This window comes from Chelon labrosus (genome assembly GCF_963514085.1).
Source record: "Chelon labrosus genome assembly, chromosome: 6".
Taxonomy (NCBI): domain Eukaryota; kingdom Metazoa; phylum Chordata; class Actinopteri; order Mugiliformes; family Mugilidae; genus Chelon; species Chelon labrosus.
The window spans coordinates 7,809,731-7,833,629 of record NC_140342.1 but is presented as its reverse complement, the minus strand read 5'-3'; the positions used below and the strand labels follow the sequence as shown (position 1 = coordinate 7,833,629).

Here is a 23,899-nt window from a genome sequence, read left to right as displayed (position 1 = left end):
GCAGGACTCCTTCAAGGGTGGGTGCTGAGCCGCAAGCATTTGTTGCGCTCTCATTACGGATTGATGATCCAGAAGAGATAATAACATCTTTGTTGATTTGTTAAATTGGTACCTGACATTTTACATGTTAAATTAATGTTGTAATAACTTATCAACAGCCAAGTGCCATTTTAAATTTTAACCACATCCAGCTGAACATTAACCATCTTCCCTGTCTTTTTACCTTGCAGTGCTCAGAGCAAGTGTCTGTGATGGGATGTCGAACCACATCTGAAGTACTCTACCAAAGAATAAAATCCACTCCTGACCTACTCTGAAGAACAATATTTGATTCGATCAATGTTGCAGACTCCCCCCGGGGGGAATTACTCCTGAGCAATAGGTGAACCCTGAGAAAAGAGCAGCGGTGGACCATGTGATACTTGACCTTCACGGAGAGAACTCAGGTACACTCCAGAAGATGTCAAATCTGATCTGAAGTTGCTCTCAAGAGGATCGCCCGGCTCATAATTCAGTCATCCTCCCATGTTTTGTTTAGCATTACTCAAACACCATGGGCCAACAGTGACAGGACACAGCTATCAATGCTGGATCTTCGTTCATTGAGGAGGACCGGACATCTCGCCATGGATTTGAAGGAGATTTTCTTCACCAAAGGGCAACTCTGAGAAACGCCTGAGCAGGGAGGGGGGGATTGGACACTGGGAGCTGGGAGGATTAGCTAGTGTGCTGCTAACCCATGGTGGATCTGCTGTGAGCAGGACAAGGGACTCAGCGGTGGAGGATGTCAGCAGAGGCCGAGCTCCAGCCGGGTGTCAAAACCAGCCAGCGAAAGGAGTCCAGGAGGATTAAAGGTACGTCAGATTTCTTACATCTATAATGCAACAGAACTATATCAGTTCATTAGGATGTATTAGGATCATATGCTGTCTGTAAGTATCCATGAGACGAAATGCGACATGTCAGGACACAGTGGGAAACTGGCAGCGTTCTCATGTTTTGCAGGCAGTGAACCTAACTTTGCACCTTGTTTGGAAGGAGCTATATAATGCTAGACAACATGGAGACGAGCTTCACTCAGTCAAGCCTGCCGAGAGGCTTCCTGTCCCATCCCAGGGATCCAGATGTAGCAGCAGCTCTCCCGTGTAGCCCCAGGGTTTGGTAGCGCCATGATTTAGGTGTCATGGCCAGGGCAATTCACACCCTGTCGCTTTGATGAACAGCATAAGTGATGTAATAGGACGAGGCATTCTCAGAACGTTCACTAGGAGATTGAAATGGGATTGAATTGGCGGAGAAGAGGAAAGAAGAGGGGATAGAGGAGCAGAGAGAGTGGGATTCACGGGGAGAGGGAAGAAAGCGTGCTAGAAGTGGAAGCTTTCTTGTATGCCCTCCCCCTCTTCACTGTATTTTCCCCTCATTTCTCCAACCATGAATAAAGCCTCTCCAGCTAGTCCAGTAAATCTGGCTTCTGCGGGCTCGCTGTAACGAGGCCGCGGGGCCAGGTCCTCTGTGGCTGTTTCACTGGCTCTGTCGGCTTGCTCAGATAAATGGCCCGGCTGGAGGAGGGCCCATCGATTTGAGTTAAGTGGCGGGGGGAGAGCAGAGCAAGGGGGCAGTTACGCACACGGCCACGCGGCTCATCGGAGGGGGCTATCAGCACAGGCTATCAGCCCCTGACTTTACCATGCTAATCACATGTGCTGCAGGGACCATTGTCACAATCAGCAAAGATGCTATTTAGATCCATATAAATGGAAATTGGGCAGTATAAATGAATGCAGACTGTCGTGCCGCATATCTAATGGTGCTTTGCAGCCTGCTGGGGCCAGGTGAAGGACACTATCGAGGATCAGGATGATGACATGTATTTAGATAAAGCACCGTTTATATTCATATGGGTGGGGAGCAGCAGCAGAAGAAATTGACGTAATTTAAAAGATAATGCTGCTGTTGTTTTATATTTTTTTGCCTGTCAACTAATATATGGAAAAGACCAAGACCAGCTATGTCTAAATCTGTTTCGTAATACTTGCTGACATCCCTCAGCTGCAAGAAAACTCAAGCCCGTACACTCCTACTGAAGAAATAAACCCGTAAATTGTTTTTCTTTTTTTTTTAAATACGTCTGAGCACATTCTGGAAACAGATGACCACTGTAGCAAACATTAAGCAACTGAAAGATGAGTAAATGGTGCATTTGTTGGGAATATTTAGTGCTTTTATAAAATGCCTGACCAGGATGCAAGACTCCCCAGACTCAGAATAAGCCACTGGGGTACATGTTAAGCTGCGAGGCTGAAATATAAAGCTCACAAATTCTTGTGTTATATTTTTTTTTTTTATTTGCTTAATCCCTACACATGGCAACCTGTGGTTAACAGGGAGCTGTGCTAAGTATCCTCTAATTCTGGCTTCATGTTGAACTGATAGATAAGTGATACTGACCTGATAAACACGGCAAGCCAAACTTTGCGGTTAGGTATTTACAGACAACATCAGGGTGTAGGATTACAACTGGCTAACAAACTGCTAAGAGGGCACAACATGTAAATAAGACAACTTTAAGGCTGAGGATTGTTTCATTTACCCAGGAAAGAGGTTCCACAACACAGTAGCCAGATTAGACATTGTTAGCCTTTGATAGTAATACCAGTTGATTGAACATTACCTGGTATTTTGTGCATACAAACAACTTGGGCGCTCTATAGTGTGTCCAACTAAATAAATGAGAAACCAGTAGACGGTGTCCCATGTCAGAAATTTCAGGAGTGTTTCTATTGAAATTTTGGTCAGCATTACGTCTCAAGGAGGGTCTAGGCAATTTTAGGGACGGACACAGGACAACCAATAAAATCGAGTCCAGGTGTGGCAGGATTTATTTAAAGACGAAGGTAGCTGAAAATCTGCTTGAAGTATACACCATAACTTGGTTATGCCAAATAAATGAAAGTAATATAACAAACCTAGACCTGGATAACAGACTTCTCTAACAAAAGGCCTAACTATCTTATCTACTAAAAGGTGCAACCAAAAATACACAGGTGACACCAACCAATAACCCTAGTGTGTATAAACAAAAGGTTACCTACATGATGAGGTGTATAGCGTACCCCAATCTTACCAAAAGTCCGCACCTTCCACCACAACTAACAGAAGTGGTAATCAGTGGTCCACATGTCTCGTTAATAAACAAGGTAAGTAGCAGAAATCAAAGTAACAGTTGAGAAATAAAGCAGTAGAACAGCAAGCAGCAGGTAGCAGCGACAGGCTCCAGCAGACCAGCCGAGAGCAAGCAGCAGGGAGAGGATCCTGTAGATCCTGGATCCCTTTTAATGTAGACCCTGGGTCGAATGGGATGGTTCGGGGCGATGGTAATAAATAGTCTGGTGCATGACTATTAAGGATTTATTGCCAGATTCTGTTTTTTGTTGCTAAACCATTCTTGCTTCCTGTCTTCTTATTGCTTTTCTGGGATTTACTGGTTATAAGGTAATCCATATAATCCAGACTCACCTCCAATGTTTATTTGGTACTGAAGTTTTCCGTGTGGTTTTATGCAGTTTTGCTGCACGTGAGATGAATTCAGCACCTTTAGGGTGATAGGGGACATGCGATCTTGCGTTCCGTATTAGGTATGTCACAGCACTCTTCATTCCTTTCAAACAAAATTAGGAAAAATCCGACCTCACTGCAGCAGCGTCTGCCATGGTAAATCCAAAGCTCCCCTCTCCCCATCAACAGAATTGCTTTACATGCGTGACTTTACTCTATCTCCATAGCAACTGTTGCTCTCCCGCTGTAATCTGTGCACGAAAAATGAATCGTTTCAACAAGACAGACAAGGAACGGAGGACAGAGAGACGCAGAGAGACGACGAGAAAGGCAGAGAGACATCAGATAACGCCGACTAAATCACCAATCAACTCGCGCTGTAAGAGGCAGCACAAATGGCACTGCAGTTCAAACACTGTTTGCCACATTTGACCAAATCTTTTGCTCTTAAGGTTATGCAAGTGTTTCTCCATCCCACTTCCCAATGAATGTAATGTCACTGTCGAGGCCCTGCCTAGAGAATGATCAACAGCACCCACCACAAATCAGTAGCTGCAGGTAACTCTGCTGTGAGCCATGCATTGATGATGTGCACCTTCATTAAAGCTAACACTGGTTTAACAATCGGCCGTTTATCCGAAACCTCGATGCTACCTCACTGCCAAATTAGGGTAGAGGATTTTTAACATCAGCGTGGATCAGACGAGGGAACACGTGCTGCTGTTAATGTTTGTAAATGTGTATCTGCGTGTTTGCTGAGGCTTACGGAAGTTATTTTGCGCACATGGGGGAGGCAGATGGCGAGGACAGATTTGCCTTCCTCAGACATCCATTCTCTTCACTGCTGCTTAAAGTCGTCAGCTCCCCCCCCCCCCCCCCCCCCGCGTGCTTGCAGGACGTACCTAGTGTTTTCATTTTAGGCGCATCAAACGCACCTCGCTGAAAACACACAAAATAATGGGCGCTATTGCATATTTCATGCGGGTGAAAGCATGGCTCATTATAGCTCAGAAGAAGGTGTGTGTCTTTGTGTGTGCGCGTGTGTGTGTGTGGCCTCCTGGCAGGCGAGGACGTTGACGGAAAGAGACAGGCAGGCAGAGATACACACTCGGAAAGGTTCAGAGGTTAAGCTGCCTCGATGCCCGGATCTTCAACAAAAAGTTTCTTGTTGCCAAGTCCTTATATCTGGAGGGGCACTTCTGACTCTCCATCTGTTGCCATCTGTCCCTTCACTGTCCCCATTCTAGTGTGGCAAGAATACGGATGCATCACTGTGATCAGAGACAAGCCCCGGAACAGTACGGAGCGGGGCGAACGGTAATTGTTCTCCCCGTGGTCCCGGTGCCCAGCGCGCGTGTCAGGTGGGCGATTATAGCGTTTGATTTAAAACCCTCTGACGTCCTGGCTGTTTGATTCAGTCAAATTCTTTTGCTATTTTAGGACATTTAGGTCAACTTAAGACTGTCGAGATAAAATAGGGCAACACTGCAAAGAGAGAGATGTGACGAGGAGTCCAGATTCTAACCCTGGCCACACCCCAGATCGTCAGGACGTTCAAAAGGCAGGGAGGCTGTGCCATGTGTGCGAGACATGGGGATAAGTAGTAGACAGTACTTTATGCAACTTGCTGTCACTCGGAACAGAAGCTCTGTGAGCACCATTTCAGCCTTGAGTAATTGTAAATTCAGAAAGTAATACGTGTCACCCCACTTCACAAACACGCACACACCTTTCCCTTCCCTCATTTTTTCTCAGTGTGTATCAACATAAAACAGCACACCCTACAGCTCTTTCAAATACGGCACACTTGCTCCTCTTGATCTGAACCCAGAGCACGTAGCGTACGAGTTATGCCACCGAGTCGAGACTCTCATTCAGTATGCAAGGCCTACTTTTTTTTCCTTTTCTTTTTTTTTTAAAGATCCGCGCATAAACCTCTAAATCTCCCGTGAAGTGTTATTAGGGGGAAATGGCACGCCGTACGTAAAGAAACAAATGTTACAGAACATCTGGTTAGAGCTCATCTGAGGGAGCTGCACTGAATTGGACTGATTGTGTTTAAAATGCAACTGGAGCGCCATGCATTTTACATTACATTACAGAGTGTGTGAGTCAGTTAAATCTGGGTGGAATACGCAGTCGCTGCGTGAGTGATGGTTTGAGTGAGGGGCAACAATAATTAACAGAGGGGTCCACTCTCTTTGTCCTGCTGGGTTTTAGAAGCAGCACAGATACAGTTGGTCTTTTGATGAGCGCCCGGACGTCCATGTCTCTACATGGTTGCACTTGCCAGCCTGGTTCATGTTCAGAGATGCACGGCGGCTATATATATAAGACTCATTATCCACTGGCAGGGAAGCAAGTCTGAATTATATCCAGATTTGACATTCACTTGCTTAGAGACTTTAATGACTTTAGCATCGTCAAACCCTGCCCCCCCCTACCCCCACCCCCCGCCCCCTTTGGAGAATTGTGCCCTCATGAATTAGTGAGAGGGTGTGCATAGCCAAGACAAGCGCTTTTTCCTCCATTTGCACAAGCTTTTCTCATTTCCAACTTCTTTTTTTTTTTAATTTTCATTCGGAAGCTGCAGGACTGGAAGAAGAAATACCCTTTGGTTGGATGTAGCATGGATGGCAGCGCCGTGTGTTTCTTGGTGGAATAAGCTCGTTTTGGCGTGCTATTGGTCTTGGAGCGCAGCCTGACAGTCTCCGTTAAGGATTTTACACCTCGTCTTCCTCTCACGCACAGCTTAACCAGCCACTTAAAACGTGCCACTAACTGATGCACTGTGCGGTCCCGTGACCTAGATTTGAGCGAGGAAGAGGGACCTGAAAACTGTTAAATCCTCCAAGGTGCCGGTGACCTTGATTTGAAATCCTGCTATCTCTGTGTGAACGCAGGAGGAGCCGGTGTTTTAGCGGCTGACAAGCACCGTTCAGGTTACGAGGGGATGGTTTATACGTTGTAGACACACACGAGATAGCGCTTGAGGCCCGCACCCACATAATCAAAACAGTACAATGGCAGACAGCGTGGAGACAAAATGAGAAAGGTGTCAGTGTCAAGTAGATGTCAGGGCAAGCTGCAGAGACGGAATAATCAGCAGCAGGGCGGGGAGGGAGAAGAGAGAGAATGACAGTGTAAAGCCCGAGGCCATCCAGACACACACTTGTGAATCCCCCCCCCCCCCCCCCGGCCGCCCTCACAGCTCGCACCATCATCCCACCACCTTGCTGCCACCACCCGGGCATCCATCACGCGGGGAGGGATTGGGTGGATTGTGGGGGAGCGCTGGAGCGAGATGATTCCTCTCAATAGCACCCATTCAAGCCGGTTTGTCACCACAAACGGCACCCATGGGAACTGCGAGCATGGGCGCGGACGCAGGAGCACGCACCCCCATTTCACCCCCACCCGAGACCTTCCATTTTCCATCCCAGCTTTGTGCGTGAAAGCCCCACAGTGCCAGAGAGGTGACGGCAGTGTGTTTTCGGCGTTCCAGTTGTTTTCTCCTCCACAACTTCATTTCCAATTTCAAGTTCAATTTTCTTTTAATCGTTCCTCGCTGCTGCTAATTTGCTATTCATTCAGCTTTTCCTATTCCATAAATATTTATACTGAATCACAGAGAGACACCCGCACACTGGCGTGCACACACGCACTCACACACAATAGCCTCTGTCGAGGTGCAGAGGGGCATATTAAAATTGTCCAAGATACTGAAGTTGTAGGATTCAGTTGAGTTCACACATCCTTGTTTCCTGTAATCACTCTCTCTTCCCTTTTCTCCTCCTCATATCTCGTCCTCTCCTCCTCTCCCCCTTTCCTGCCGCAGGTCAGGACCGCAGTGAGGCGGGGCTTATTAAGCGTTTCCGCGGAGATGGTGTGCGCTACAAGGCCAAGCTGATCGGGATTGATGAGGTGACAGCGGCGCGCGGGGACAAGCTGTGCCAGGACTCCATGATGAAGCTGAAGGTGCAGACTAATGTGTGTGTGTGTGTGTGTCTGTGGAGACATCATTGAACTTCTTCACCCATCTCAGTCAGATTTGGAAAAGGCATGCTCGGGCATGACTGTATTGTCTGTTGAATGAGTCATCTGAGCTGTCTCCTCCTGTGTATGACTCACTGAGGCTCTGTATGAACTGACCAGATGGAACAAATGAAAGTCCAGACGTATTATTCCACAGTTTTTTGTCATGTAGAAAGCTACTGTAAGGGTTACGGGTTTTTTGTTTTTTTCTCACATATGGTGCACAACCATAGCAGCTTTGTACTTTGTTTCCCCCCCTAACAGGCTGCTTTATTTTTAGTAATGCTCAAAGCTTTCTGAATTTATTCATACATCTGGTTTTTAAGCTCAGAGGCAAACTGGCTTCGTGTTCTGAGACGCTTAAAGCAGTATAGCAGTTAAGTAGAAAATGTTTCACTTTTAAGCCTCTGACTAACTCCCCCAGCCCACCCCCCGATTTGTCTGTCTCCCCTATATTTTCTCACGTCACTCACGGCCCGCTATTTTTACAACATAGTCCGTGATGTTACACTTGTGGCACACATGCGAACTGCGATAACGTGACCCAGATAATATTTTATCCAGTGTTCTTTTCAGAGGGTTGGAAGTAAATTGGGTCAGCTTCAGCCCTACAGTAAGAGACAAAGTCATAAATAAGCCTGAATGCTAGCGATTGTGGATGAAAAGGTTGAGTATTCTTGAACTTACAGTAAGTGTGCCACACCTTTCCCAGAGCCCATGAGTAAAAGAGATAAATATGCACTTTTCATTAAAAGAACCAACTGAAGTCAGCATCAACATGAGGCGGTTCATGAGGGAGACGCAGAAATAAAGAAACTGCCACCTTGTGTAGGGCTATATTTTAACTGAGATGGAAAATGTGGAAAATCAGATTTGAACTTTGTTTGGCTGCTTAGTTTCCATACCTTTAATGTTTAGAATGAAATGCCGTGCAGTCAAAATATTAGAGCAGAACAGAGCAATTAACACTGGCATCCAAAATCTGTTTCCTGATGGTGAACAGAAAATGCAGCACTTACTTAACAGAACTTTTCTTTAACATAACTGTTTAACAGTCAGCAGTGTTAGAAGATATCAGCTGGTTGATAAAATGTCAAAACTTACATTACAGAAAGTATGGGTGGTAGGAGTTGATTACAACTCCAGGGCACCACTTAAAATGATGTTGAACCCTGTTGAATTCTGCAACTGTGGTGCTGTGATTTGGTGCCATACATGGCTGGATTCATCTCCCACTAGATTAAGGCCTGACTGCATGAGTTGAAATGAATACAAGTAATTCTAATGTAAATTTCTATGAAATGCACAAAACCACTACTGGAACCAGCAGCCGGTCCTATTCTCAACTCTGTTATCAATATCAATAAAGCGAACACGCACAGTTTCTCTTCTCAGAATTCTACTCTGTATCCTCTTTTCATCTGTGTTTAGGGCCTTCAAAGTGAAAGGCAAGAAATATTTCCACCCATCACTCTTTGTTGGGGGTAAAAAAAAAAAAGCGCGTAAGCATCTTTCGCAGCAGGCGGCTGTGGGATAAGCCCTCCTCCTAAAGAGGACGTATATGCATCGCTTTTTAAGTATGTCCTCCATTGCTTTCCTGGAGCTTAAATGTGTGGGAAGCCCCAAAGGAAAGGGAGCATAGCCGGAAGGCAAAGCCTCTCATCAGCCATTTCTGTTCCAAGTGATATGTCCAATAAAACAACTTTTACACCGCCTTGATGTTACATTTCATCATTGCCCTCAGTATGACTCCGGTAGAAGCTAGCTACCAGCTCCTAGTTACAGTCAATGGAGCAGTCGATACAGACCTGCTATTATCTGGACAGGGAATAGAGGAGGGGACGGGTCTCTATTGAGCTGCCTCTCGCTTCCATGAGGACTAATCCACCAAATGGAGAAGCCGATGGATGATTGACAACGTCCATCGACTCTCTAGCCCACCCGCCTCTTTATCTCTTTCTCATTTCTGTTGCTTGTTCTGCTCTTTATTCTTCCCTCTTTGTGTTTTACCTTTTATCCCATCAGCTCCCCCTTTTTACCATATGAATTCATATTTATATACGTAAAAGTAGATGGATAATGGAACTCATAATGGCCAGGGTTTAGAAAAAAAAAAATGAAATTAGCTTGGCTTTAAAAGAAACATGCTGAGATGGAAGTGGTCTGATGAACAGAGGAGGTCGACCACTTGTTATCAGAACCTCGCCTGTAGTTTTGTCAGATGCATTCAGCACAGTAGTCTCTCTTCTCTCGTCGTCTTTTTCCCTCCTTCTCTCCTCTTTTTTCTCCCAGGCGTCGTTCCATGAAAGACTTGTCAAGCACACAGGTCGCATCAATTGGAACACGGTGGAAATTTTAATTGTTTCTTTTATCAGAGTTGAGAATATACAGAAAAAAAAAAGAGGGAGCTGCTGAGATCCATAAGAAAAAATACACTTCAAAGGCTGGATTGGTTGTTCAGTCAGCACTCTGTGGAGCTGCCGGAGCGAGCTGGTCGGTCAGCAATCCATTCTGTCAGCAAATCTCACCTTATTGTTGCTAGCTAGCGCTCGTCTATTGTCACGCTGAAGTGTAGTAGACCTACTTCAAGAAAAGGGAGAGAAAAACGGTGCTTGGGAGAAAAAAAAAAAAAGGTGGCAATAATAATAAGAGTTGTGAATTCCTCTGAGAAAAATGCTTCAAGAAAAGGCACGTGAAAGAACATTCAGTCCTATCACGCTTTATGTAACTCCTGTCACCCTGCTCCCGATCTCCCCACTGAATCCCCCCCACCCCCACCCCAACATCTACCACAGTCACACTCAGGAAGGCTCGCTTGTCTTTCACGCTGAGCTCATATCCTTTCATCTCCTCATGTCGTTTCCTTTAATCTCCTGCAGGGAATGGCTTCCTCGGCACGTTCCAAAGGGGAGCACAAGCAGAGAGTCTTCTTGACGGTGTCTTTCGGCGGGATCAAGATTTACTGTGAGAGATCAGGGGTGAGTGGCATGTCAGCGAGCGGGCCCACCTTGGCGGGGGCTGCGCCGCGAGGCCTCTGCCAGCTGCTGTACCGTAAACCTATAGCACAGGACACCCAGAGGGCGCACGCTTGCACGGCTCAGCTCACAATTGCTGCCAGGGCCGCCATCTTATAAGGCACAGTTGACATATTATACGCCATACCTGCACATTTCTATCCATGCATTTATCAGGATTCAAAAAAAATCTAATCCAAGGCATGCTTTCCACAGGACGGCTTGCCTGTGGAAAGCTCATACAAATTAAACTTGACAGCATTAAATTCCATGTCTCGCATTTGATATTTGACCCAGAGTCAAGTGGTTTAACATATACCCCAGTGCGATTAGGGGGGTATGCTGCAGGACCTACTTAAGATCACTCAGGCCCTGTCTGTCTGCTAATGATAGCGGGGTGAGCAATGTTATGGTGATGTTATGAGACGGGCTGTTTCCGCCTCCATCCCGACTTCCATCCCCCCTGGCGGACTCGGAAGGCCTGCTGCTCCATTACAGGATGATCGAGGGGCTCGGCTCTCCCCCGTCCTGCGGCGTCGCATTGGTTAGATAGGCCCACTCTGCTCATCAGCGCTAACCGATAATTAGCACTCAGTTCCACCCCTTAATGATCATTGCCGCTAATGCTAATTACACCACGGCTCCACCTCAGCTGTCGTTAGTGCTAAACTGATAATTATGCAACGGCGTTAGTCCCGTGGCTGTCGACCCACCCCTCACACACAATCGCCACCACCTCTCAAAAATAAAATAAAAAAATCCCACCCATCTTTGATGATATCTCTTTTCAATATGACTGGTAGAGAAAGTGGCGTGCCACCCGCCTGTAATAAAAAAGAACATTAAGCCTCTTGCCACGACCTACCAGCTCCCCAGCTTTTGACAAGCTCATTTGTTGTTTTGGAAATCATTCCCCCTAATGCTCTTCATCTTATTTACTGATTACAGGCAGTAAATAACACTCCACACTTAATATCCCTTTTGAGTTATTTAGGTGGAAATGGGGATCACTCCAGCAGAGGCTGTGTCAGCAAGCTTTTAGATGGAAATACTTTATGCAAAGCTGACATGATTCTCTGCTGAATCGAGTAGGCTAGTCATATTAGTTTTGTATTTTACATTAATCTGGGGCGTTACTAGCCGCGCTTCCCCCTGAACATCGGCTGACGCTCAAATAAAAGCTCCGCCCCAGCGCATGAGCTTATCTCGGCTAATGGAGGAGTGGCAGGAACCCAAATGACAGCTGAATTGCTCCGTGTGTTTAAATTAGTGTGTTGTCCATCACCAGCACTTTGAGTGCAACATGTATTCTGAAAAAGGGGGATGATTTTTACTGAACAATCATAGTGTTTCAAATCCTACACAAAACAAACATCATGGAACTGGAGTATATCTCATAGCATCCATAGAATACAGTGTAAAAGACATCTGGAGATGCCTGAGTCTTCCCTCCCCACAGTCAGAGGCTTTCAGGCTCACTCCGTGCTGTTTGGTTGCATTTGGTTCAACAATATGCAAAGATGTTTAAAGTAGGTTTGACCTACTTTGGGTGCCAACACAGCGCATAGGACGGCGCCTTGTTTGAACAAAAAAAAAGAAGGCAGCATTTCAGCTCAAATTAGATCATGTTTTGCATTTCGCATAATGGAAGATGTTTACAGTAGATGTTATCTGGCCCTCGAGGCCTTTATTGATTCAACACCTCCACCTTTCCGCCACCTACAGGTGCTCCTGCATCACCACTCGGTCCACGAGATCAGCTACATCGCCAAGGACACCAGGGACCACAGGGCCTTCGGCTATGTCTGCGGGAAGGAGGGCCACCACAGGTTTGTGGCCATCAAGACCGCACAGTCTGTAAGTACTGTTCCACTTAACTGCAGGTGAAGTCTCATGTCCTCAAGCGTTACAGCAAATTACAAATCAAGCAAATGTACTTTTTTTATATCATTTAACTGCATAGGCCTGAATAGACGATTAAATACGCAGGTTGTCCGTAACTCTTTATTGATTTTTTGTGATTCTGTTTGTTCTCTGATCTTCAGACACAGATCAATAGCTTAGGTGGAGAAGTGTGGAATGCAAAAACAATTTATTAAACTGGACAGAAACAAGCAAAACTCTAAATGATTGCTGTAATGATGCTGCAAAATAGGTGGTAGTTCAGAAACACATCAGTAATAATTGTTTGTTTGTTTGTTCCTTACGACCAGGAAACTCTTAATCCAAGAATGAACTTTATCATATCTGAATAGACACTTGGTCTCTAAATCTCTTTTAATAGTTTATTAATTAATTTATTATTACAAAAAGCATTTTCATTCAAAAGTAGAGTTGTAATAATCACCTACTACTTACCTTCTTATTTCCATCCTTTAATGTGCCACATCCTCTTCCCACCTCTCTCATCCAGGCGGAGCCTCTCATCATTGACCTGCGTGACCTCTTCACGCTCATCTATGACATTAAGCAGCGGGAGGAGATGGAGAAGAAGGCCCAGAAAGACAAACAGTGTGAGCAGGCAGTCTATCAGGTAGGACGCTCCGAGCCAATTCTTAGCTTTTCTTCTCAGTTTTTTTTTTTTATATTTTCCATTCGGAGGCGAGATCACACGTTTTAACTGCGATTCATTCACACGACAGACATCCTGACACAGCTTCCTCTAAAGTCCATTATAGCCTGCGTTTGTCTGGATGTCTAAATATAATGGAAATGCAACAGGTTCAGATGTTTATTTTCACTACAGTCAGATACGTGGTGCAGGAAACATGTGTCGGTGTGTGTGATTTACCAAATAATTCAAAAGCAACATGCTGTCAGTGGAATTTTGAACGCTCGCAGGAAAAGCCAAACTGAGATGAATGTGTTTATTTTTTTTTTTTGGTTTTTCATCCTCTCTTCATTTATGTTCTAATGAGACTGAAAAACAAAATGTGTCGTCTGCCTTCTGTTCCACAAACACAGACCATCCTGGAAGACGAAGTGGACGATCCAGTTTACCAGGTAGGTCTGTGGGCGCTCAGAGCAGGAACACAACACTGCCGATGCTACCCTAGCTTCACTTAGTGCTGTTTTCACTCTTAGCCTGGAATCAAAAACACAATTAATCCTCAATTTATATATCTTCTCCAACCACCGATCTGCTTGGATTAATGATTCATAATATTGCACCATTCCAGTAATACACAGGAGACCATCTTAGTTGACAGTTTTGTTCAACCATTCAACTCCCATTTGCCAGTGCAGTGTCGTACAACCATATTTTTTAAGTTGATCTGTGTCAATGTTCCGAAATTCTTCCAAAGACATGCCCCCCCCTACCACCACCACCCCTTTTGACTGGTTGTTACCTCCCTGCCCCCCACCCCCGTTTCCCCTGTGCATTTATTTGGCTGAACATTTAATTTTTTTTTTCTCTGTGTTTGCTCACACTGAATACAGACAACACTAACTCTTACTCTGAATGCTATGTTCAGTGATGCGTCCAACCACCTCCCAGATCACCTCTGTTCTTTGCTCTTGAAGTTGTGTTTTTCACGTAAAGCCATTCCATTTGCAGCTTCTTCCGATTTTGTGTTGATGTTGGTTGACAAAACTCCAGACTGTAGACAGAAACTCAAAGGAGTTCTTTGACATTTTGGGGGAGTAGGCTTGTTTGCTTTCTTGCTGAGAGTGGGACGAAAGGTTTTATACCGCTCTGGAGCCAGAAACCACTAAGCTTAGCTTAGCACAAAATAACAGGTAGCTTGGCTGTGTTTTGATAGGAACAAACGTAGCCTCGGCGCCTTTAAAGCTCATGAATTAATACCTTAAATCTTGTTGTATAATCCTGAGAAAAATCGTTTTATTTTGTACATTGTTTTTTTTTTTGTTTTTTTTTTTATTTATTTCTTGGCCGGCAAATTTCTGAGTCACTTCATTCCTTTCCAGCCAAACAACAGTCTCACACATTCTCTGCAAAATCACAAAATGTCGTTTTTAGCCGTTGCTTCTTTTGAGAAGAAACAATTTCTTAGCTTGTAGGTTAATTTAGTTCACATGCGATCTGTCTTTCTGCTAAACTAAGCTAACCAGCTGCCAACTGAACGTTTCCCGTGCAGATGTGAGGAAGGTAGCGATCAACCCGTCTCAACTCTGAACAAGACAGTAACGATTCTCATCCCTCAAAATGTCAAGCTATTCTTTTAATTTGAGATCCAGAAAAAGCCATCTCCCCTCCCACCCCCATCGCCTTCAAAGGAAAACGATGACAGATTCGAAGACTTCACTCATGGATCTCGAGCGCTGACCTGCGGGTCCGTTTTCTCTCAAAGAGGTGGAGCGTCACATTGCTGAGGTTGAAGGAGCACCTCTAGCTGAAAGCTCCGCATTGCCTTGAACAATTGCCTGACCTGTTATACTTGTGCTCTTTCCTCTTCCCACCTTTTTCTTTCTCTTTTCATCTTCCCCCATTCTTCTTTCCCATTTTTTTCTACATCCTTCACGTTCCTGATCTCATTTCCCTTCCCACTTGACGCCGTCCTCACTCCCTTGTGCTTTCATTTATTCTCGTCATGTTTCGCCACCTCTGTCTCTCTGTTTTATATGCCAACCTCTCTCTCTCTCTCTCTCTCTCTCTCTCTCCCCATCTCATTATTCTCTGCACCTCTTCGCCTTGCCCACTACCTCTGTTCTGTAGTACATAGTGTTTGAGGCTGGACACGAACCCCTCCGTGGCCCCCAGTCAGAGGAGAGCGTTTATCAGGTACAAAGACAAGCATCGCCCCCCTACCTTTTTTTTTCTCCCCACCTTCTCTATACCCTGTGATAGACAGTAATAGCAGCAGTACTAACAGTCTACAGTGCAAATTAAAGGAGTTACAAGGTGCAAATTGTTTGTGGAGGTTTCAAAAGGAGTAGACGAAGCCGATGCGAGTGAAGATGAAAAGCCATTAAGGAAAGAAGCTAATGGAGCTGTGAGATTGGTTAACAGGAGTGCAGTTGAAGTTAAGGGTGTAGCCCTTGAGATTTCTGTTCCTGATTTAGCAACACATAGTCACAATGGCAAGAGCAAGTGATGGCACATACAATCCGTCTCCAAAGCCACACACTTTAAGAAAACAAATCAGTCCAAATAATGTTAGACATCTGATACCAATCTGGTTGAATAATGCCAACCAGAGGAGCACAGTAAACATTGTTATATTTGAAGTGCGCATCTCTTCATCTTCAGTCCTATAGCGTCGCAGCCTGGAACCTTTCAAATGGTTCAGTGTCACAGTGTACAAATGGCAATGGGACATTTTTGATCCATGATCTTGGCCAACACCAATCTTTGTCACATATAAATTACATTTGCTCTGACTTTTCCACACCACCAAAGGTCTGTGCACGTGAAAGCTTTTAATGCAGCAGCATGTTAGCACACGGACGGTGAAAAAAAACGAAACAGAGTTACATGCATGTGTCATTTTTCTTGTGGATATCTTGTGCATTTGGAGGCTAATTAGCCCAGCACGGTGGCGGCTGACCCTGCTGCTAAAAAACGAAACCTATTAAGCGGCCCATTACAGATTACAGACTGCAAATGCATTGAACGGCTACTGCTGAAAAATACAGATCCTTTAATGAAAGTACGACTCCTGAAAATCTTAAGGACCGTAACTTTGAAGACGAGGAAATAAAAAAGGTTGCAGTAATACGTGGTGTGTAAAGCAGCCTCAGCAGAGCCAAGGTCAGTTGTTTAGTCTCGACAGCCCCGCCGTAGGCCTGTGCACCATTCTCCTTTTATATATCCAACACTATGACCTTTTGGTTTTAGACCATTTGAAGGACTCCAGGGACCTATCGTATGGTTTAATCCCACCCCCCTCCCTTTTCCCCTTTCTCTCTCTCTCTCTCTCCCCCTCTCCCTCTATTCTCCTCCTCCTCTTTTTGCCTCTGTATCTTGCCTTCCTCTGAAGATGAAAGATGTAGCGAGAGACAGAGAGAGAGATTAATCACTTGCCATGCCATTTGATCTCAGAGTGAAACAAGATCAATAGACTTGGGGAAAACCGAAAGTTAACCAGTCAAGAGAGAGCACTAGGAGAGACAGGCGGCGAGGCTAAGAGCAACAGATAGCTCGGATAACTGGGAGAGAAATAAACAAAACGGGCTGGAGCTAGGGAATTTTCATATCGTCAGAGGGGGGAACCGACAGAGCCATACTGCTGCAGAATAACAACAGGCTTTCTTAATACTCACAGAAACAGCGCGCACCTTCCTCAAGCATTGTTTGCAATCAATATTGATTTAAGCAGAATTGATTCAGCAGCACAGCTAAAGAATTTGCATAATCCCATTGCGCCGAAAGATAAAATTACATCTTAAAATGGCCTAGATAAAAATTGATTTAGTGGGCTTTTTATATTTTAATAGACATGTTTCACTTCTTGTAAGCTACTGTTTTTAACTACCCAGCTAGTAAAGGAAAAAAAAAAAAAAAAGAAAAAGAAGAAAAGAAAAGTTGTTGATTTGTTACTTACATTTGAACCCGACCTCCAATCCAATGCAGGTCCCAACCAGTCAGCAGAAGGAAGGGATCTATGATGTCCCAAAACGCCATTTCATGACTGTAGGTGTTTTTATTTTTATTATTTGTTTCTTTGCTCTTCTACTTGCAAACCTCTCTTGAAGATCCTCTTGAAGGAAGCGCCTTAAGCCACCTTTTGACAGCTCTACTGTCTAGTGGTTTTAGTTGTGTGTGACGGTCTAAAACCCATTTCCCGGCATCCACATTCTGTGATGATGATGAAACAAAGCTGCATTGGTCATGACGAGCCTGCTAGGAGAGTTAAGGCTAATTGATTGGTCGACCAAAGTCAGACATGTCAGCAATTTCACAGAACATTAGAGAGGCAGGCCTCGTATCCAAAATCCAATCCCGTGCAGAATCCGATGCGTGTCGTGACCAGATGGTCGAGACAAAAAAGTCTGTTTGCTGGTCCCATCTGACTGGTACCGTGGACCGACTTGACAAATAAAAGGGGTGGCTGTTCCATCTTCCTCAGAGGACGAGGGTGAGAGGTTTGTAGGTGGGGTGGGTGTTGAGTTGAGCTGCATGTATTTTAGCCACAGCTACATCCAGTTAAGGCCACGAACTCTCGTAGAAGCTGTAGCAATCCCTTTTTCTACAGCGGACTGATCTGCCCAGAAAGTAGCGCACGAAAAAAAAAAAAAAAGCATTTCCGATTTCCCTTTTCATCAAACTGTAAATATATTTCATCTCATCCCGGTAGGTCTTATGAGTTCCTCACCACCATGCAGTGACCACGCTGTTACATCCCTCAAATCTCTTAAGAAAAAAAACAAACATTTATTCAAGCTTTTTTTTTCTTTTTCTTTTTTTCAAACATTCACACAAAAAGAATTTCCACGCAACTTTTGAAAACAGCCCCCGCAAGGTGCTTCTTTTCTCTTCACTGTTTGTGTGCTTGTTGCTGAGCATATCAAACAGATAAACTGCCCCGGCCCCGTTGCTATCTCACCCGAGCAGCCCATGCCAGTATAAGTAGCAGCGCTTCCATATCTCTCTAAGTGTTACTGCTTGTCTGTTCATTCAGTTGGAGCTTTCTGAGAGCCCCGGGCTCCCCCTGATGTGTGCCTGCAGGGAGAGACCTCTGTGTACAATGTTTGCCTTTTATTTTCCAAATTCTGACTCATTCTGTGCCCCTCGATGGTCTCCAAGTGCCGCGCACACTGCGCGACCCGCCATGTCCCGGGCTTATTCACGGAGGACGTGAACGCCCTGCCAGCAGCAACACTGATTGCTGCGATCCCTCCCTTTTCTTTCTTCCGTTTTAACCGCGTTGTGTTTGTCCGTGTTTATTCACAGCATGCAAACTCTGTGTGTTTTTGTGTGTTTTTTACGGTGACTCATTGTCTGCTTGTGCATGGCCCCAGAGACATTTCATGCAACTTAGCCATTCCATAGTCTCTTCCATAGCCGCGTCCTCTCTCCTTGTAGTGCGAGTGGAGGGGACTAGAACAGGGGTCACGTCTGCCTATAGGGTGAGGTGGCCTCATTGTCTCGGTCGGGTGGTTCCAGGAGCTTCTTCCCTCATTCATTTGATGAAATAAACACACTCCTCTGTGTGTATATGTCCTGGCGGAGTTAAATCAGCATGATAAAGCGGCCTAGCCTCTCACATGGGGCCCCCTCTTCATTGGCAGACATAAGAATATCTAATCAGAGTCTGTTTTATAGGACTGAATAGCCTTTTACCCACTCAATTATAGCGAGCCACGAAACATTCATTTTAGATCCATTTTCTGATAATGGAACGAGGGGATAGTTGTTTCTTGCCATCCACAGCACAAACTGCCTTTGTGAATGGATTTCACTCCCCACACCGACCCTCCCATGCAACCACCATACCCTATTAGGAGATGAATTCAGGCTCTCATGACTGTGCAAGTCTCCTTGTCGTGATGTATCACTGGACTTTGTCTTCTCTCTCTCTCTCCTACTTTGGCTCCGCTCACAGAACATCAACCACTTTGATCTTTTCGGCGACATGTCCACTCCTCCCTCGGTGAGTACTTTCACACAAAACCAAACCCCCTTTTCAACGTTGTAGAATTAATACAAATTGGAGATAGCACATTTGTGTCAGGCCACTTTATTAGGACGTGGCGGATGCCTAACTTACCCAAATATCTGTCACTGCAGATCAAAGATAATGTGCAGCGCGGTGACTTTTAGCTGACTTTGATAGTGGTGACATCTGTGGATGCGTGTGTGTGTGTGTGTGTGTGTGTGTGTGTCCTCCCAGATGCCCCCATCACCTGCCAACACACTGGACCCTAGCAGGAGCAGCCGCCAGCAGCAACACAATCCTGCTGAGCTGTACGCCCCCTTCAGCCCCACCTCTGTGCCGTCAGGTAGCTACGCTTTCCGCAATACAAAACATAAGAGGAGAAAATGTACTGGTGGAAACGCGTTCCTTTGAATTTTAGTTTTTGAAGAACAAGATTTAGCAGGATGTGTTGTTTTTTTGTTTTTTTATCTGAGAGGGCCTGTCTTTGTGCTGACAACCTGTGAAGAGATTCTGTAAATAGATGTTTCCTCAAGGACTGTTGCAGTGGTTTGGCATATTTTAATAAAACAACCGACCTTGTGGTTTTCCAAGAACATTTAAGAGCGCTCCCACATCCTTTAAAATCAGCTGAAGAGCAGTTAGTTAAATTCACTGTCCAAGTTATTGCTACCTATTATCAGTGGGCCTCAACAAAGAACAACGTTGTATTGTTATACACCGATCAGCCACAACATTACACCACTGACAGGAGAAGTGAATAACATTGACCATCGTGTGACAATTCAATGTTCTGCTGGGAAACTTTTGGACCTGGCATTCATGTGGATGTTACTTAGACATGTACCACCCACCTAGACCAGACCAGACACCCCCACCTCATAGCAATGACACTCCTTGATAGCAGCAGCCATCCCCAGCAGGATGCAGCCTGACACAGGCACACTCACAAAAACAGTTTAGGAACAACTCAAAAAACATGAAACACAACACAAGGTGTTGACCTGACCTCCAAATTCAGTAGATTCCAAACTGATCAAGTATCTGTGGGATGATCCACAGAGGCCCCTCCCCTCAACCCATAGGACCCAAAGGTCCCCACTAACAACATTCTCCTGCAAGACACCACAGGACACCCTCAGAACGACCATGTCCATTTTCCGATCAGTCACAACTGTTTTGGAGGCTCAAAGGAGACCTGCACAATATTAGGAAGGTGGTCATAATGTTATGCCTGATCGGTGTATGTCACATACTCTGTGTTGTTTGCGCTTACTGGTATTCTCAGTTGGATGCAGCCTTGTTGATTCTGCCTGATGAGTGCCCATAAATAGTTGGATATGACTGCCTATTCAACTTTCTGTTCTGACGAAGTTTTATTCTCAAAGTCTCAACTTGAATTCCTGCTCTTAGAAAGGAGAAAAGAAAACTGTCAACCACAATTTCATCAGAGCACATAACGATGAATCAAAATTGATTCAGTTTAAGCTACAATGATTTTATGTCAGATGAGCTTTTTTCCCCCATGTGGACAAAGGCAGACAATTTGCCAGGTCCGGACCTCTCATTTCTACATATTGGAAAATTCTAAAAAGTAAGAGAAGACTGGTAGGTTACAGAAATTCTCTTAAATTACTCCCACTGTATGAGCCTCTTAAGGACAAACCTTTTCATACTGGCAGTTCTTGCATGAGGCTGCTTTCTTGTAAAAGTCTTAAATCTCAATTATGATCAAAAGCCATTCGAAAACGGTCTCTTCACTGTATTACCATGACGAGTAATATACAGTACATTTGACAGAAAGGCCAAAAATAGGTCACAGGCATGTTTGAAAATATACCACATTTCTCTTCTGCTGAATGTAAAGTTTTAGTATTCTGTCCTTAAATGCACCTTTTAGCTGTTCCATCACTGAATCGCTCCCATTGTGCCAGCGTTTTTTCGAAAATCAGTGTACTGAAGTTGTAATCACAGGTGATAAAATGCACTCTGTGTTCATAATAATAACCTTCCCTTCCTTTTCCTGCTTCAATATCCTTTAATCAATATCCTCCTCCTGTTTTTCTTCAGGTTATATGACCATGGGCCCGGTGCAGGCAGCCCAGTGGGCTCAGCAGCCGTTTCCTGCCCAGGCTCAGACTCTGGCCTTCCCCGTGCAGGGGCCCCTCCAGGTGGCTCAGGTACTCCCCGGTGGTCAGCCGGTCATCTGGAGCCAGGCCAACATATTCCCAGCCACTCAGCAGCAGTGGGCGGCTATGGCTGCCTATATGCCGGCCCAGACGGTGGGCGTGGGAGGCCACGCCATCCCGGCCGCCATGCTCCAAGGCCTGGTACCCATTACCACCATGTGCCCACAAGCCTGCGACCTGTCGGCCCCTTCCTCCGCCATCACCAGCCCCCAGCACACGGCCGACCCCACCCTGCTCCAGAGGCAGCTCAGCCTGGGGAAAGAAGGCCTGTGCATTGACTCAGACGCAGGTGAGGGTCCGTCTACATCAGGCGCAGCAGGTGCAGGACCTGGTTCTGTGTCAGCGGCAGTGAGCAGGTGTGGAACCCCAGGCCTCATGAGTGTACCGGACACACTGGCCTGCAGTCAGCTGCTGCCCCCTGCAGCTGCTGCAACCCAGGAAGAAGAAGGGAGCTGTAGTGACCTTGATCTCTCCAGGATGACCTTGAGCCCTGGTACATCCACATCACCGTCTACTGAATCTCGTAAGTGTTTTAAATATTGTCCTCCTCCGTGGTTTCACCTAAACCAACATCTGTAAACACCTTTTAACAAACTTATGTGATGAACTCTTAAAGTTCAGTTGAACCATTTTCTTTTCACCTTGTTAGCATTGTAACTTGCAGAATGTCACTGTCACTCTGTCAGTCTACTACTCTGGACCAATATCCATTTCATCTGTTGTTATGAAAGATATTCATGCTGTATAGAGGGTGACCGACATTAGTGATTCTTTCAATGCCACCATGAAACTGATATTTTAGTGTTTTGGTGTATGTGCTAACAGGGATGCTAAAGTGCAAAACTAAGACGATGAAGACAGTAAACATTACTGAATACCTCCTAAAATAATTAACGTTGTCATATGAGCATGTTAGCACGCTGACATTAGCATTACGCTCAAAGCACCTGCTCACAAAAGTACCGGCGTGCGTGTCAACTTTCGCACTGTGTCTCACAAAGAAGAAAACCGCTTGCGTGTGACCACAAACTCTGCTGACCTTTGACAAGACAAGTCGTGCTTTATTTGATAGTATACAGACTGCGAAATGTCAGGTATATTAGGGGGATAAAAGCAGAGGGGACAACAATCGGTAAAGGTCATGATTTAGATTTAAATCCACCACTTCTCTGTATAGACTATCGATGCAAAAAATACTCAAAGTTCACAATAAACAGAAGATTCCACCTTTCTGTATCTTTTTCTTGATGTGTTCACTGAACGTTTACTTTCCTCTCTTTGCAGCATCCACTCCAGCCCCTCAGCAGAGCTCATCTTCAGACTGCCCCCACTCCCAGGCCAGTGACCCCCCGACGGATCACTCCCCTGTCGACCCGGAGGGCAACGCCAGCAGCGCCAAGGAGGAGCAATCGGTGAGTGCGGCGACCCCGGGGTCACCCATCAATCAATAAGACACATGCATTTCATTTAACAACAGGCTGGCATGATGCTTTAATCCATTGCTGCTGCACTGAGGATGTGTTCTCAACTGTGTCACATGTAATTACACAGACTAGAATGTCATGTGATCATTACGGCCAGACGGCACTGAGTTTACCCTTTTTTCGGAAAAATGTCAAGACAATTAAACATGGAAGGTCAACGATGATTTAAGCGCCTTGATTAGATCATATATGATTAGGCGAGATTATGTTTTGAGGTAATTATAGCATTTTTATAAATGCTCTGGCTGTAAATGTGGGAGGCCTTACAAGCCGAAGAGGAGCTGATATTGATGAACATGTCACTTGCAGGAAAAGAGAAATTTAACTGCGTTTTTTTTCCTCTCTCAGGGTCCTGCTCTTGCAAGGTCGGCCTCTCCGGCGCTCACTGGAGATCCTGATCCTCCGCCGGATCAGACCTGTTCGCAGGAAGACAGCTAGAGAACAGCAGACACTGAGTGGGTATTTCTATGTCCATTCTTTCTCCGGTTGCCGCACACTGGGGCATCTTTTCTCTCCAGCTCTTTTCATATTTATTGTCTGACTAAATAAACCCGTCTCTGTGGTCCTTTATTAGCTTCATATTTTCACTAACTTTCCATTTTGCTTGTGAATTAGTTGTTTTGCCAGCTGGAAAAGGGCCTTGGTTTAGTTTCTGTCAGTACACCTCGCTGCAGCGTCCTAACATTAAGAAGGCACAATGTTGCCCCCTGCTGATTGCCTTTCTAACTGCACCGGCAGGGCTAAGTGGTTTGTGGTTTGTGTTTTAGGGGACGGAAGCGCTCTAGGCCAAGACAGAAGCTCATGAGAAGGAAAAGAAGAAGAGAGAACAGCGGCATCTCTCACAGCTGGATTACACAGACTTGTTCGGGTTTTTTCAACCTATAAAGGATATTTTGGCAGTTCTGAAATAACCTCCAGAGGTCACATACTGTACTGTACTGCACTCCTCAGCATGACCACCAGACTTTTGGCTTTATTGTCTAATCAATTAACCTTTTAAACCAGGAAGTGACCTTTGATCTTTGACCGAAACCTACACCAGGAGGCGACTGCGTCCTTCTGTA

At 45.2% G+C, this 23,899-nt stretch overlaps 1 protein-coding gene across 1 annotated transcript; it reads left to right on the top strand.

Moving 5' to 3' along the window:
* The first annotated feature begins 711 nt into the window (after positions 1–711).
* On the top strand, positions 712–23,899 carry dab1b (DAB adaptor protein 1b). The gene is made up of 14 exons (XM_084546075.1): positions 712–854; positions 7,394–7,533; positions 10,470–10,568; positions 12,330–12,461; positions 13,018–13,137; positions 13,569–13,607; positions 15,283–15,348; positions 17,140–17,199; positions 19,112–19,159; positions 19,400–19,508; positions 21,233–21,874; positions 22,636–22,763; positions 23,184–23,290; positions 23,603–23,899. The coding sequence occupies exons 1-13, from the start codon at positions 785–787 to the stop codon at positions 23,271–23,273; spliced, it is 1,743 nt and encodes a 580-aa protein (XP_084402201.1). The 5' UTR covers positions 712–784; the 3' UTR covers positions 23,274–23,290; positions 23,603–23,899.